The 13,857-nt window shown below is 55.6% G+C and overlaps 1 protein-coding gene across 2 annotated transcripts; it reads left to right on the forward strand.

Annotated features, from left to right (window-relative positions):
* On the forward strand, positions 1 to 12,915 carry POLR3H (RNA polymerase III subunit H). Of its 2 annotated transcripts, none has more exons than XM_007189118.2 (7): positions 1 to 70; positions 319 to 449; positions 2,927 to 3,023; positions 9,171 to 9,257; positions 9,728 to 9,791; positions 11,177 to 11,378; positions 12,658 to 12,915. In XM_007189118.2, the coding sequence occupies exons 2-7, from the start codon at positions 339 to 341 to the stop codon at positions 12,709 to 12,711; spliced, it is 615 nt and encodes a 204-aa protein (XP_007189180.1). In that variant the 5' UTR covers positions 1 to 70; positions 319 to 338; the 3' UTR covers positions 12,712 to 12,915. The 2 variants fall into 2 exon arrangements, with proteins under 2 accessions (XP_007189180.1, XP_007189181.1); XM_007189119.2 differs by having other exon boundaries at positions 26 to 203.
* Positions 12,916 to 13,857: the final 942 nt, after the last annotated feature.

A 13,857-nucleotide genomic window follows, 5' to 3' on the forward strand; every position in this document is an offset into this window, starting at 1 on the left:
TCCTCCGGAAGCTACCGGATTCGGAATCTCGCCCAAAGTCTTGCTGGCGCCGGCTGCGTGTGGGTTTGCGGTGCGTGGCGCTTGGCGAGGGCTGTGTGTGGCTGGCCGCGCACCCCTCCCCCTCGACCCCGAGACCCTGCGGCTGAGCCTCATTTTCCTCTCTTTGTAGTAGCGGAGCACGCCCCGCTCGGGGCACCCCTACGGTGCAGCCCCATTTCTGGCCTGGGGGCGGGTCGCAGCTATTGGGACGGGACGGAGCGGGCTCGGGGATCCCCACCCCCCCAGGCCCCGGTGCGTGACTGGCCCACCCGTTCCCAGAGCCCCCCTCGCAGGCCGGGATGTTCGTCCTGGTGGAGATGGTAGACACCGTGCGGATCCCCCCGTGGCAGTTTGAGAGGAAGCTCAACGACTCCATTGCCGAGGAGTTGAACAAGAAGTTGGCCAACAAGGTACTGGGTACACGGGGTCGCGGGCAGGCCTTGGCACGGGAGGGCCCAGCACTGCCTACCCGCCCACTGCCGGCCTGGCCATGCCGAGCCTTGGAGTTAGGCAAATAGCTTAACGTCTCAGAATTCGGTTTCTAAGCCTGTGCATGGGATGGGGGTAATCCTTAACCCACTAGGATGTTGGCAGGAATCAAAAGAAAAACTGGGTTTGAAAAAGGTCTTGTAACTGGGAATTGCTGGTGTCCCCACTTCCAAATTACTTTGCAATCTAGGGCGAGTCCTTTACCCCCTCTGGGCCTCAGTTTCCATTTGTAAAATGGAAATAATAATTGCTGTCCAACCATGCATTGCTTCTGTGAAGATGGATGGTAGTTTAGCTGTAAGGAGGTTTATCCATTCATTCCTGCAAAAAAATGTTTGTGCACCTTTTATGTGCCAGGCTAGCATGCCTTAGTGCTGGGTCCTCAGAGGCCTTCCCATGGCCTTTTCTGAAGCAGCCCTGCCTCTGCAGTTATTCTGTGCCATATCACTCTTTCCTTCTTAGCACTTACCACTCTTTTCTTATTTGTTTACTTGGTTACTGTTTTTCTCTTTCCCTCTCCATGAGGGCAAGTGACTGTTGTCTTCTTCCCCACGGTATCTCCCATATTTAGCCAGAGTCTGGCACAGAGTAGATGTTCCATAATTGTTTATTAAATGAATAAAACAGACAAGTTTCTGCTCTGTAGTGTGGTGGGGAAAGCTGATATGGATGAGAGACTCCCACAGTTGAGTGTGTGATGAGAAGTTGAGGTAAATGTTATGAGAACAGGTGTTCACAAGCCGGTGGAATGAAGGAACTTCACCTACAATGAGGGAGACAAGAGGGTTTGCTAGGGAGGTGGTGCTTGAGCTGAGATCTGGTGGTGAGGAAGAACTAACATAGGGGATTTGTTTTTTTTGAGGGGGGAGGTTCTGGGCAGAGAGTAGAGCTGTGCAGGAAGCAGAAACAGCATGTGCAAAGGCCCTGTGGCAGGAGGGAATATTGCACCTATCATGGCATGGAGGGGCTGGTGTGGCCTGGGCAGATGGAGAGAGGAGAGATCAGGCTGGAAAGTGGTGGGAGCCAGGTCATACAGGGCCTGCAGGACTTCATCGAATAATGGTCTTCATCTGTATAACAGCTGGAGGTAGTAGGCTGAGAAGGAGAGAGCCGGAGGAAGATTGGCTGGCTGTAGGCAGGAGGCAGGTCCCTTCCATAGAGGCTGAAATCACAGAAGGTGGAGTGTACAGACCTGGGGAGTTGTTGTTGGTGGAGAGAACTCATGGAGTCCTTAGTGGATGGTGTCTGATTACTTTGTGAGGTAAAGGGAGAAGGGGGCCTCTAAAGGACAAAGAGAAAAGGTGTGAAAATTACAAGAAGGGAATGTAGTCCTTTTGTGATGCAGGTCCTTCTCTGACCTGTTCAGACAAGTATTTCTTTTTTTTTTTTTTGGCCACGCTGCGAGGGTTGCAGGATTTTAGTTCCCTGACCAGGGATCGAACCCGGGCCCTCAGCAGTGAAAGAGCTGGACTGCCAGGGAATTCCCAGACAAGTATTTCTGTATTTGAATCGTTGAGTCATTTGAGAGGAGGCCACACAGAAGAGGTCCAAGGTCCAGCCAAGGGTACACATCTCCTTGTGCTTCCAAAACCAGCCGACTCTGCCTCATTGCCCTGAGGTCTGGCCAGGACTCTGAATTCTCTGAGCTTCTTGCTAATCCTTGAACAGTCGTGCAAGGTCTCTAATTGGGAGGTGATGACGCCGGTGTCAGATAAACAGACACCAAGCGGCTAGTCCTTTGCAGCTCATGGAGTGGAGATGGGTCATGGGATGTCCTCTGCCTGTTCTCTGCCCAGTTTCAGGGCCTCCCATGTGTCACTCTGCCAGCCTCAGTCCCTGTGGCCACATCTGTGTGTCCGAGACTTTGTGAGCAGAACAGCGATTAGCTGTGGTCTGACACTTTAAACTGTGAGCTCTAGTATGGAACTGGGGCCTTGGAAAGTGTAGGTTTAACCAGGGGTTCCCCACCACTGATGCTTATTAGTAATGATAATGATCCTTGATTGGTGATTGTTATTTCTAGCAGGTGAGCCGGCTACTGAGCTAGGTGCTTCGCAGCTGTTCTCTTGATTTAACAACCCCACAGCCTGGTATGTCCATTTTTGCAGATGGGGAAACTGAGGCTCAGAGAAGTGACCTTGGAGGTCACACAGGGAGTGGTGGAGCTGGCATTGTAACCTGCATCTGTCATGTCACCAAAGACCTTGTTCTTTCCAGAGCTCAGCATCCTCCCCGAGTTCCTTTCCTCAGGCAGTGCCCCAACGCATTTCCAGCTATAAAACGGGGATAATCATACCTGCCCGGTGGGGGGGTGTGGGGGGGCGGGGGTGGATCTCAGGAGAGACTGCGCAGGGAGCTGGGCCTCGAGGTCACTGGCTGTGTACACGGATGCCCACAGGTCGTGTACAACGTGGGACTCTGCATCTGTCTGTTTGACATCACCAAGCTGGAGGACGCCTATGTGTTCCCGGGGGACGGTGCATCACACACTAAAGGTGGGTGCCCTCCTTCTGGGCATTGGGTTTCTTGGGGCTCAGTTTTCTGTAGGGGGAGTCCTGGTCAGGGTGTTGGGAGACCTGGGGCCTAGTCCTGACTCTGCCAGGAATTTACTGGGTGATCATGGGCAGAATCTTCCCCTTTCTGGGCCTCGGTTTCCTGTCTATAAGAAGGGGAGGTAGACAAGGTGATTCTCAAGGCTTCTCCAGCTCTGAGATTGTGGCTGTGTGTCTGTGTCCCCTTTGGTCTTGTGTGTTATATGAGCCCTGCTCTGCCTGGCTCTCAGGCTGCTCAGGTAGGGGGGGTGGACAGATAGTGGAAGACAATTGGAGTAGGCATTGCTAGCTTAAAAGTGGGGAGAGCGGAGGGGAGCACAGCTGCCCCTCTTGGGGAGGTGGATGGTTGGGGGTGGGAGACTTTGAGGGACACCAAGACATAATGGTTAAAAGTGTGGCCTCTAGGTTTAAATCCCAACTCTGCTACTTATTTGCTGTGTGTCCTGAGCGGAACATGTAACTTCTCTGTGCCTCTGTTTCCTCTTCAGTAAGATGCAGTTAACAGACTTTATTTTTTTATTTTTTAACAGTAGACTTTATTGTTGTGAGAATTACTAAGTTAATATGTGCAAAGCTCTCAGGACAGGACCTTGGCACAGAGCGAGTGCTTGACGGCTCATCGATTTGAATTGTTTCTCTGATTCTGTGGGTCAGCTTGGTGGTGGTCTTCTGGGCTGGCTTGGCCAGGGCTGGATGGTATAGGGTGGTCTCATGCGTCTGGTGGTTGGCAGACTGGTTGGATGGGGGGCTTCGGCTGGGTTTCACATCTCTGCTTGGTGTGGTGTCCTCTTTCAGTAGGTAGACTGGGCACCAAAGCACAGGTGCTTTTCAGGCCTCTGCTTATATCCCATTGGCCAGAGCAGGTCACATGGCCGAGGCCAGAGTCAAGGGATGGAGAAGGGCTTCCTCTGGATGGGAGGCGCTGCGGTCACATTGGCAAGGGATGTGCACCCTGGATGGGAGGGAGGAGTAGAGGGCGGGTCACCTTGAGGAGAGGGCTCAGGGAGGAAGCGGGGTGTTCTTCTCTCCCCTACCTGGACAAACCAGATCAGAAGCAGAGGGCAGGGGCGCCACTGAGGTGGTTCGGGGCTAGTCAGGGTGTAGGCATGCCTCTCGCGGTCCGCTGGGCGCTCGCCCGCCTGCCCCAGACCCTCTGAGTCAGAATCTCTGGGGAGGGGCCTGCACGGATTCTCACACGAGGCCGCGTTTCAGGAGCCCTGCCCCGGCCCGTACTGGGGGGGTCAGCCTCGGCACAGAGATGTCTGAGCGGTCCAGAATGTGCCGTGAGGCTGCCTGGTGTGTATGTCCAGGAATCCAGAGACTTAATTAGTTCTCACGGATGCCGTTGAGCTCTGGAGAGCTGCGTGTGGGGACCAGGACGGTTTCGTTAGCAGGAAGACCAGCGGGTGATGTGGACACAGGGCCACGAGGGCTCTGAGGCCAGTCTCTGTTGTGGGACAGGGGCCTTGCTGTCCAGGAGACAAGTGGTCAGGGGGCCAGAACTTCGAGAAAAACTCAGAGAAAAAAGTTAAATATGAGGAAATTCTGTCCATTCATTTGGTTGTGTCTGCTGCTTGGTGTAGGACTTCACTGCTGGTTTTCTTATCCACCCCGCTTCACCCTGGATCCCCTGCGTTCTTGGGAACGAGGTACAGGAGTAGAGCCCAGGGTTAGGCCTGTCACACAGACCCGGAGTTGAATCCTGGCTCTGGCCCCCTGCGTGGGGACCTCAGGCCGGTGACTACCTTCCTCAGCCACACTTTCCTCATCTGTAAAATGGGGTTAACACTCGCGGCTACAAGGACCCTCAGGGCCCGTCGAGCATCGCGCAGGGCGAGTTGTTGGTCTGTGGTGGGGATCGGTGGCCAGGCTTCGAGGCTGAGCACGAGCCCAGGCCCCCCCTCCCGCCACTGCCTCGCCAGGGCTGTGGCCAAGGGTGTGCCGAGCGGGGCTCCGCACCGGGCCTCTGCCTTCGCTTAGAGGAGTATTCACTTGCCAGTTGCCTTCTACTTCTTTCTATTTCTCCTTCTACCCAGGCCAGATTACTTTACCTGTCTCTCTGAGACTCACTTCTGGAAAAATGGTGTAATGATAACAGTACCCGCCTCACACAGCCCTTGCAAGGAATAAACGAGAAAAACCACGGGAGGCCTTTGGTCCGGTGCCTGGCACATAGCGGGCGCTCACGACATCTTAGCCTTTGTGACTGGTAACACTGGCCCCGACTGGCCAGCCTTATCCCTTGTCACTTAGGGTACCTTTCCTTGGCACCAGCCCTGTGTTCTCCATGCCCGCCAGGCCGGCTGGACCTGCCTCCTGCCCCCGCCTCTGGCTGAACTGGGGCCCCCCTCTGGGCTCTGGAGCAGCCTGTTTTTGTGCCCACCGTTTGCTTTGCTTTTTTCCCTTGTTTTTTAAGTTGTGATAAAACACATATAACATAAAATTTACCATTTTTAGTGTATAGTTCGGTGGCATTCAGTGCATTTACATTGTTGTGTGGCCATCACCACCATCCATCTCCAGAACTTTATTGTCTTCTTTTTTTTTAAACTTATTATTTTTTAAATTTTTATTTTATTTATTTATTTATTTTTATTTATTTATTTTTTATTTATTTATTTTTGGCTGTGTTGGGTCTTCGTTGCTGCGTGCGGGCTTCCTCTAGTTGCGGTGAGCAGGGGCTACTCTTCGTTGCCGTGTGCGGGCTTTTCATTGCAGTGGCTTCGCTTGTTGTGGATCGTGGGCTTCAGTAGTTGTGGCACGTGGGCTCTAAAGCACAGGCTCAGTAGCTGCAGCACACAGGCTCAGTAGTTGTGGCTTCGCGGGCTCTAGAGCGCAGGCTCAGTAGCTGTGGTGCACGGGCTTAGTTGCTCCACAGCATGTGGGATCTTCCCAGACCAGGGATGGAACCCGTATGCCCTACATTGGCAGGCAGATTCTTAACCACTGTGCCACCAGGTAAGTCCCTTTGTTGTCTTCTGAAACTGAATCTCTGTCTCCACTAAACAACAGTTCCCCATCCCCCACCCCCCAGCCCCTGTCCACCACCATTCTACTTTCTGTCTCTATGAATTTGACTACTCCACGTACCTCATGTGAGTGGAATCATGGTATTTGTCCTTTGTTGAAACTCACCGTATCCTGAGGCAGCCCTACTTATCCTGGGACAAGGTTTCCTCGAGCCTACAACTAAGAACGGGTCCTCCTCTTCTTACTGGTCCTTCAGACCCATCCTTTTTGACTTTCCAGTCTTCCCACCTGCAGGCTAAACATCCCTAGAACTTCAGATGGGGGTCTTGGGAGGTGGCCCGCAACATAGCACCATCCCAGCTGACCCTCCAGCTGGTCTGTGGCCTCCTATTTTTTTTTTTTTAATAATTTTTTTTAATTTAATTAATTTATTTATTTGTATTTTTTAATTTTTGGCTGTGTTGAGTCTTCATTTCTGTGCGAAGGCTTTCTCTAGTTGCGGCAAGCGGGGGCCACTCTTCATCGCGGCGCGCGGGCCTCTCACTGTTGCGGCCTCTCTTGTTGCGGAGCACAAGCTCCGGACGCGCAGGCTCAGTAGTTGTGGCTCACGGGCCTAGTTGCTCCACGGCATGTGGAATCTTCCCAGACTAGGGCTCGAACCCGTGTCCCCTGCATTGGCAGGCAGAGTCTCAACCGCTGCGCCACCAGGGAAGCCCTATTTTATTTTACTTATTAATTTTTTTGGCCATGTGGCATGTGGGATCTTAGTTCCCCGGCCAGAGATCGAACGTGTGCCCCCTGCAGTGGAAGCACGGAGTCTTAACCACTGGACTGCCAGGGAAGTTCCTTCCTTTTTGTTTTTCAATTGAGATATAATTCACATACTATGAAATTCACCCTTTTAAAGCATACAGTACAGTGGCTTTTAGTATATTCACCAGGCTGTGTGACTATCACCACTGTCTAATTCCAGAACATTTTCATCACCCCCAGAAGAAACACCATACTCATTAGCAGTTACTCCCCGCTCCGCCAGCCCCTGACAACCATTAATCTACTTTCTGTCTCTGGATTTGCCTATTCTGGACGTTTCATATGAATAGAATCATAAAATACGTGGCCTTTTGTGATTGGCTTATTTCATGTAGCATAATATCCTCAAGGTTCTTCCATGTTGTTGCATGTGTCAGTACTTTATTCCTTTTTGAGGCTGAATAATCTTCCATTGTATGTATATATCACATTTTGTTTATACATTCATCTGTTGTCGGACACCTGGGTGGCTCACCATTTGCTTCTGGATGTAATTGTTCCAGCCTTGAGCTCCCTGGGCACAGGATCATGTGTCGTCCTGCCCCTGCAAGCCCAGTGCCCAAATCGGGCCTGGCACAGACCTGGCAGAGGCTCCGTGGGGATTTATTAAAATGAACTGACGTTGGGTCATACAGGGGACAGGATTTTTCCATCCTGTGCGTAAGTGACATCTGCCCTCATCTGCTCTCTCCGAGGTCAGCATGCGGCTCTCCCATCTTGAGAAGGCGCAGACGGCTTGTGTTTGTCTCCTCCCAGGGAGGGAGGGGGCACCAGCTGCCTCCTCTCCTTTTCCCACGCTTTCCTGCCTGGTGGAGCCATGGGGAAGCAGCCTGGTGGGGAGCTGGGGGCCAGGTGGACCCTGCTGTCCTTGGGGTGAGGCTGCCAGACCAGGCAGCTGAGGGCACTGGTAGCAGAAGCCTGTTTGGGGATTAAACCTTTCTGAGGAAGGCAGATTCAACCCAGTGGTCCTGTCTCATGGTTCAGAAAGACTTGGGGTCTCCCCTTGGCAGAACAGCTGTGTGACTGTGAGCAGGTAACTCAGCCTCTCTGAGCCACTTGCTCATGCTTACACCAGGGAAGCATGACATCTGACACAGGTGGATTGCGATGGGCACTGGGCGACTGCCAGGGGGCAGCGTTATGGTTATTTACTAGCCCTGGCGGAATTCAGGCCCTAGACACCACCTTTGGGGCTCAGTGGACACCCCCTTTGGGGCGCTCAGCAAGGGGCAGCAGTGATGGAGTGATGGCTTCTGTCAGGCTGTGGAGTCAGAGTCTGTGATGTGGGCACAGACCTTACCTGATACTTTTCTTGGGGTCAGGTGAGTAGGGACCACGTAGGACAGGACCTGAGAACCCACAGAGGCATTTTTGCTGGTTTATTGGCTCCTCCCCCACCCCAAATTCCAGAGCATTTTTAGCATCCTGTTCCAGGTCAGAGCTATGCCTGGGGCAAACTTTGCCAATCAGCGAGAGATGGGGGAACTTGTTTCCAAACCTGGTTCTCTTTGCCAGTTGCTTCTGCCCTTGTTAGAATTTAAAGGAGAGAGCCTGGGCTTCCCTGGTGGCACAGTGGTTATGAATCCGCCTGCCAACGCAGGGGACATGGGTTCGAGCCCTGGTCCGGGAAGATCCCACATGCCACGGAGCAACTAAGCCCATGCGCCACAACTACTGAGCCTGTGCTCTAGAGCCCACAAGCCACAACTACTGAGCCTATGAGCCACAACTGTTGAAGCCCGCATGCCTAGAGCCCGTGCTCCACAACAAGAGAAGCCACCACAATGAGAAGCCTGCACACCGCAATGAAGAGTAGCCCCCGCTCACCACAACTGGGGAAAGCCCGCGAGCAGCAACGAGAACCCAACGCAGCCAAAAATAAAAATAAATTTTTTAAAAAAAGAAAAAAAGAACAGCAGCCCGGTAATTGTAAAAATAAATAAATAAGTAAAGGAGAGAGCCTGGAGGAAGGCTGGAATTGACTTTGGAGTCATTGCTGGCCCAGAATCTGAGCTCAGGTGTGACTGATGGATTTGGGAACAGCCTCAGTTCCAGGGCCAGTGCTGCCGGCCTCTTACGGGGGCCAAGTTGTGGCCTCGCCGGGGACGGGGCCGAGGGTTCCTCCGGCTTAGCTAACAGGTCTAGGCCCACGGACGCCTGGCGTGGGCTGCTGTGTGGCTTCCTGGTGCCGCCACGGGGTCAGCATGCCAGTGAGTGAGTGCGGACACTGGAAAGCACGGGCCACCCCAGTTGGAGCAGCCCTTCCTCATGACCTGCTCATCACCGACGTGCTTTCTTCATTTCCAGTTCACTTTCGCTATGTGGTGTTCCATCCGTTCCTGGACGAGATTCTGATTGGAAAGATCAAAGGCTGCAGCCCGGAGGGAGTGCACGGTAATGTTGGCCCTGAGTCCTCACATGAGACCCAGGAGCACGCTGGGGGCAGATGGCGGGGCTAGCCCTCCTCCCTTTAGCTTCTGTGCTGGGCCGCGTGGTCAGGGGAGGGGTCACATAGGGAGAGAGAACCTTCCTGAGCTGTCCGAGCAGCTTGTGCGCAAGGGGGATACTCAGCCCCCCATGCTGTAAGTGTGAGGACCTCGGCCAGCTGGGGGCCTTCACTGGGAGGCCGTGAGTCAGGACCTCAGGGCAGGCACTGGAGCTGGCAGAGGTGACTCGGGGCCCTCAGCATCCGCCGGTCCCTGTTGTGCAGTGTCCACCTCGGGTTTGGGTGGCTGCTCAGGCTGTGGCAGAGGCGTGGGGCTCCGGGGTGGGGACGGGGCCCAGGGTTCCATGGGCAGCACAGGGTAAGGGCTTGCTTGTCCATCCTGAGCCCCGTCTCATGCTGTCACCTGCGTGTCTTCCAGTCTCTCTAGGGTTCTTCGATGATATTCTCATCCCTCCAGAGTCGCTGCAGCAGCCGGCCAAGTTGTATCCTCCCAAGGTTAGAGTGGGTCATGGAGGAGCTCGGGCCTCTCCAAAGGAAGGTCCTCACTCTTCGAGGTGGCCTTGGGTCCTGTGACCTGATGCTGCTGGCCTCTGCCCACCCCTCCAGCTTGCATTTTGCTCTAGAAGCACTGACCTGCCTGTGCTTCTCACACTGACCGTGGCGTCGGCACACCTGCGCCTCCATCTGGACTGTCAGGCCTGGTTCCAGCTGACTTCGCTTAGGTTGTCCCTCCAGGAGTCATCTCAAAGGTCACCTCCCTCTAGAGGCCCGCCTGACTGGCCCACCTCCCCCCTTCAGCTAACATTTGAGGGCTTGGCTCTGTGGACCCTAGGCTGGTTGAAGATTCCCTTTGCTGGCTCCCCCATTGTCCCTGTCCCGGCCCTTGCCTGCTGCACTGGGGTTGCTGTTTCTGTGGGTGCTCACCGAGACCGCTCACCAGGAGGGACCCCATCTTGTCCCGACTGTACCCGCAATGCCCAGCATGGGACCTGGCGCAGAGGGGCAGGACCCATCTGTGGGGCTGCCACTAGAGGGCAGCATGTCTCTTCGGTGTGGGCTCTGCTGATTGGAGGGGGGCCATCCAGCAGAGCCGGCAGTAGGGAGCCAGGGTGCGTGTGCGCGTGTGCAGGGCAGGGGGCAGGGTCTGTGTGTGGCTCTGGAACTTGTCAGAAAACCTGGCCCAGGCTGGCCTGTCCCTCAGCCTGGTGACCTCCCATCCTGTCGTGTCCTCTTGGAAACTGGGCAAGTCCTTGGGCTGCCTGCTGTCAAGAGTGTCCTGAGGCACGGAGAGGGATGTGGAATTGCACTATGCGGAGAACACTGGCCAGCTTCAGCGAGCACTCGGGCCGACCTGAGGGTCCTGTGGAAAGCACTTTCCACGTGTGCTGGTTTATTGCCTCCCCACCGCAGCCCTGGGGCGCAGGCCTTACTGTAATGTGTTTTACAGATGGGGACCCTGAGGCACTGAGAGCTTGGGCCTGGCCCCTGGTGGGTGGTGGAGCTGAGGTTTGCACTTGGCAGTCGGCCTCTGAGAGGACACATGGGCAGAGTCAGACCCCAGGCACCGAGGGGCTGTGGTCATTCCATGTTGAGGCGGAGCTCGCGCTGTGCTCTGGAGCCTCCTTCCTGCTCTGATGTCCCATGGTGCCTGCCCGGGGTGCGTGTTCCCAGCCTGGGGAGATCCAGCCACTCACTGGGCCGGCCCGACCTTGCCTCTCGCACACGGCGCTGGGCCTGCTTTTCCTGTGACTTCCCAAAGCATCTCAGCCTGGGATTGGATTTTCCTGGGGCGTGCCGTGGGAGGACCCCCCAACACTCGGGACTCCCCTGTGGCCTGGTTTTTGCCTTGACCCTGCGCCCCGCCCAGCGACGAGGCGGAGCAGGTGTGGGTGTGGGAGTATGAGACGGAGGAAGGAGCGCACGACCTGTACATGGACACCGGCGAGGAGATCCGCTTCCGGGTGGTGGACGAGAGCTTTGTGGACACGTCCCCCACCGGGCCCAGCTCGGCCGATGCCGCCTCTTCCAGCGAGGAGCTGCCAAAGAAGGAGGCTCCGTACACGCTTGTGGTGAGCTGTCCTGAGGACACTGCGGGGAACCGCGGGGCGGGAGGACCCAGCAGGTCAGGGTGCAGGTCCCTGTTGTGGGGTCTTGGGCAGTCCCTTCTCCCTGGGGAGCCCCATTTCTGCAGGCCAGGGCAGTGGTAATTCTTTTTTTTTCCTTATAAATTTATTTATTTATTTTATTGGCTGCGTCGGGTCTTTGTTGCTGTGCGCGTGCTTTCTCTAGTTGCAGCGAGCGGGGGCTACTCTTGGTTGTGGTGCGGTGGCTTCTGTTGCAGAGCACGGGCTCTAGGCACGCGGGCTTCAGTAGTTGTGGCACACGGGCTCAGTAGTTGGGGCTTGTGGGCTCTAGAGCGCAGGCTCGGTAGTTGTGGTGCACGGGCTTAGTTGCTCCGCGGCATGTGGGATCTTCCCGGATCAGGGCTCGAACCCGTGTTCCCTGCACTGGCAGGCGGATTCTTAACCACTGCGCCTCCAGGGAAGCCCAGGGCAGCAGTAATTCTTGCAGCGAGGTCGTAAAGCTGCCATGGCTGTTGGGGAGGGCAGGGGAGTCAGACCCCTGCCCACGAGAGGGATGACACCAGCAGGACAACAAGGCTGTGGGTCAAGGGGCTGAGAGAGGAAGAAACCAAGGGAGGGGTGGTGACCCCCAGGGCTGCTCCCACTACAAACCCACACGGCCTGAGGTGACAGGGAAGCTGCAACCTGCCACATCTGACTTGGGTCTCTTCTGTCTTTTACCCTCATGAAGCCAGACACTGAGCGACACATGACAAAAGTGGGATTTCAGGGGCCTGCTGATAGGGTTTTCTGGTATAACGTGGGCCCCAGGTTGTTCACTTTTAGGGCAGCTGTGTCTTTGTCAGGATTGTGGGTGGCCCAAGGCTTCCCCTCTGCGTGTGTTTGGAGGCTGGGGCTCAAGGTTACTAGGCCTTTCTGGCAGAACTAGACTACGAGTGGCTCCGAAGCCAGGCCCAGGACTGGTCTGCTGGTGCCTGTGTGGGCCAGGCCTGGGGGTGAGGGGTGAGGGGCTGTACCCTCGGTAAACCAGCACTTTCCTTATACGCCTCAGGAGAGGCTGGGGCAGGAGAGGGGAGTCTGGACCAGCTGGGAGTACTGGTGCAGCTCCTGGATGTCCCCAGAGCCTCCTGGCTGGGGTGTGCCCCACCCTCCCTTTGGCCTGTGCTGGGCGCCTAAAAGGAGGGGCCCCCTTTGCCTCCTGTCCAGGTTGGCTCCAGCTCCAAAGGTAGATGAAACATGCCTGTTCTCTCTCTACCCCTGGCAGGGCTCCATCAGTGAGCCGGGCCTGGGCCTTCTCTCCTGGTGGACCAGCAGCTAGCACTGGGGCTGGACGCTGGACCCTGCCCAGCCCTCGGGAAGGTGGTTCTGCAGATGCCGAGGAGCAGCCGGTGCCCTGCCAGGTTGTCCCCTCCCCTCCTCCTCCCAGACCTACCCCGCTAAGTCCCACCGTCCACATGGACTTCGCCTGTCGGTGACAACAAAGATATTTAATAAATGATGGCCGCATCGGTTGGGAGAGCCACCCTTGTCTCAGTGTTCTAAGGTTGCCGAGTTGCCACAGCTGGGACAGTTCCTCACCCCAGATCACTTCTGGAGATGACTCAATGGCAGGACTTGGGGTTTGAGAGATCCAGGCCGCCTCAGGCTATGCTCTGGGCCAGCTGAGCTTGGTGGCTCCGTAATGTAACACAGAGAGCAAGAGGCTGGCCTGGGGCAGCTGCCAGTTGCTGACCAGTCTGACCTTTACGGGAAAAACCATCTTCTTCCCACCAGCATGTGGAAGGTGGGGCGGCCTGGACTCAGCTGACCAGCTCCGTCAGCAAAGTGGATGCTGTGGATCTTGCTGGCCCAAAGGGGTGAGAGCTGGTGACCTGCTGTTGCTATTCCCCCACCAGCAGTACAGCAGGAAGCCTCGGGCCAGCGGTCACTTTCCAACCTTGGCCACGCCAGGAACAAACACCCTGTGGGTCTGTCTGCTTGTGATGCGAGATCCTGGCACCAGGGCAAGCACCCCATCATCATTTACTCAGCAGAATGGCTTTGCCAGAGTCCTTGTGTCCCTTCACTCATTTCTGCCAGGAATTTTTGCCGGGACCAGGACATCGTTTTGTAGCACCCACCCGACGCCATGTTTCTGTCAGGCGAGTCTTGTCCTGATGAAGGAATCTCCGTGGAGCCTGCCTCCTGCCCTGGCCTTTCTGCTCACGTGGACACAGGGCCGTGGAGGTATGGGTAGTGCCAGTGGACGGTGCTCCAGGGAGAGGAGCAGTTGCAGAGCAGTGCCTGCGGCCGCCCTGTACTAAAAAATAGGGAGCAGTACACATATGGACTAGCTGTGACCTTGGACATGGTGGTCTGTCTGTAAAACAGACTCTCTCTGGGCATTTAAAAGGCAACTTGATGCCCAGGGGAAGTGGGGGCTGCATCTTGGGCCAACCCCACCCCGCCCCGGCCCATCGGGGAA

This window comes from Balaenoptera acutorostrata, chromosome 11 (genome assembly GCF_949987535.1).
Source record: "Balaenoptera acutorostrata chromosome 11, mBalAcu1.1, whole genome shotgun sequence".
Lineage (NCBI taxonomy): Eukaryota > Metazoa > Chordata > Mammalia > Artiodactyla > Balaenopteridae > Balaenoptera > Balaenoptera acutorostrata.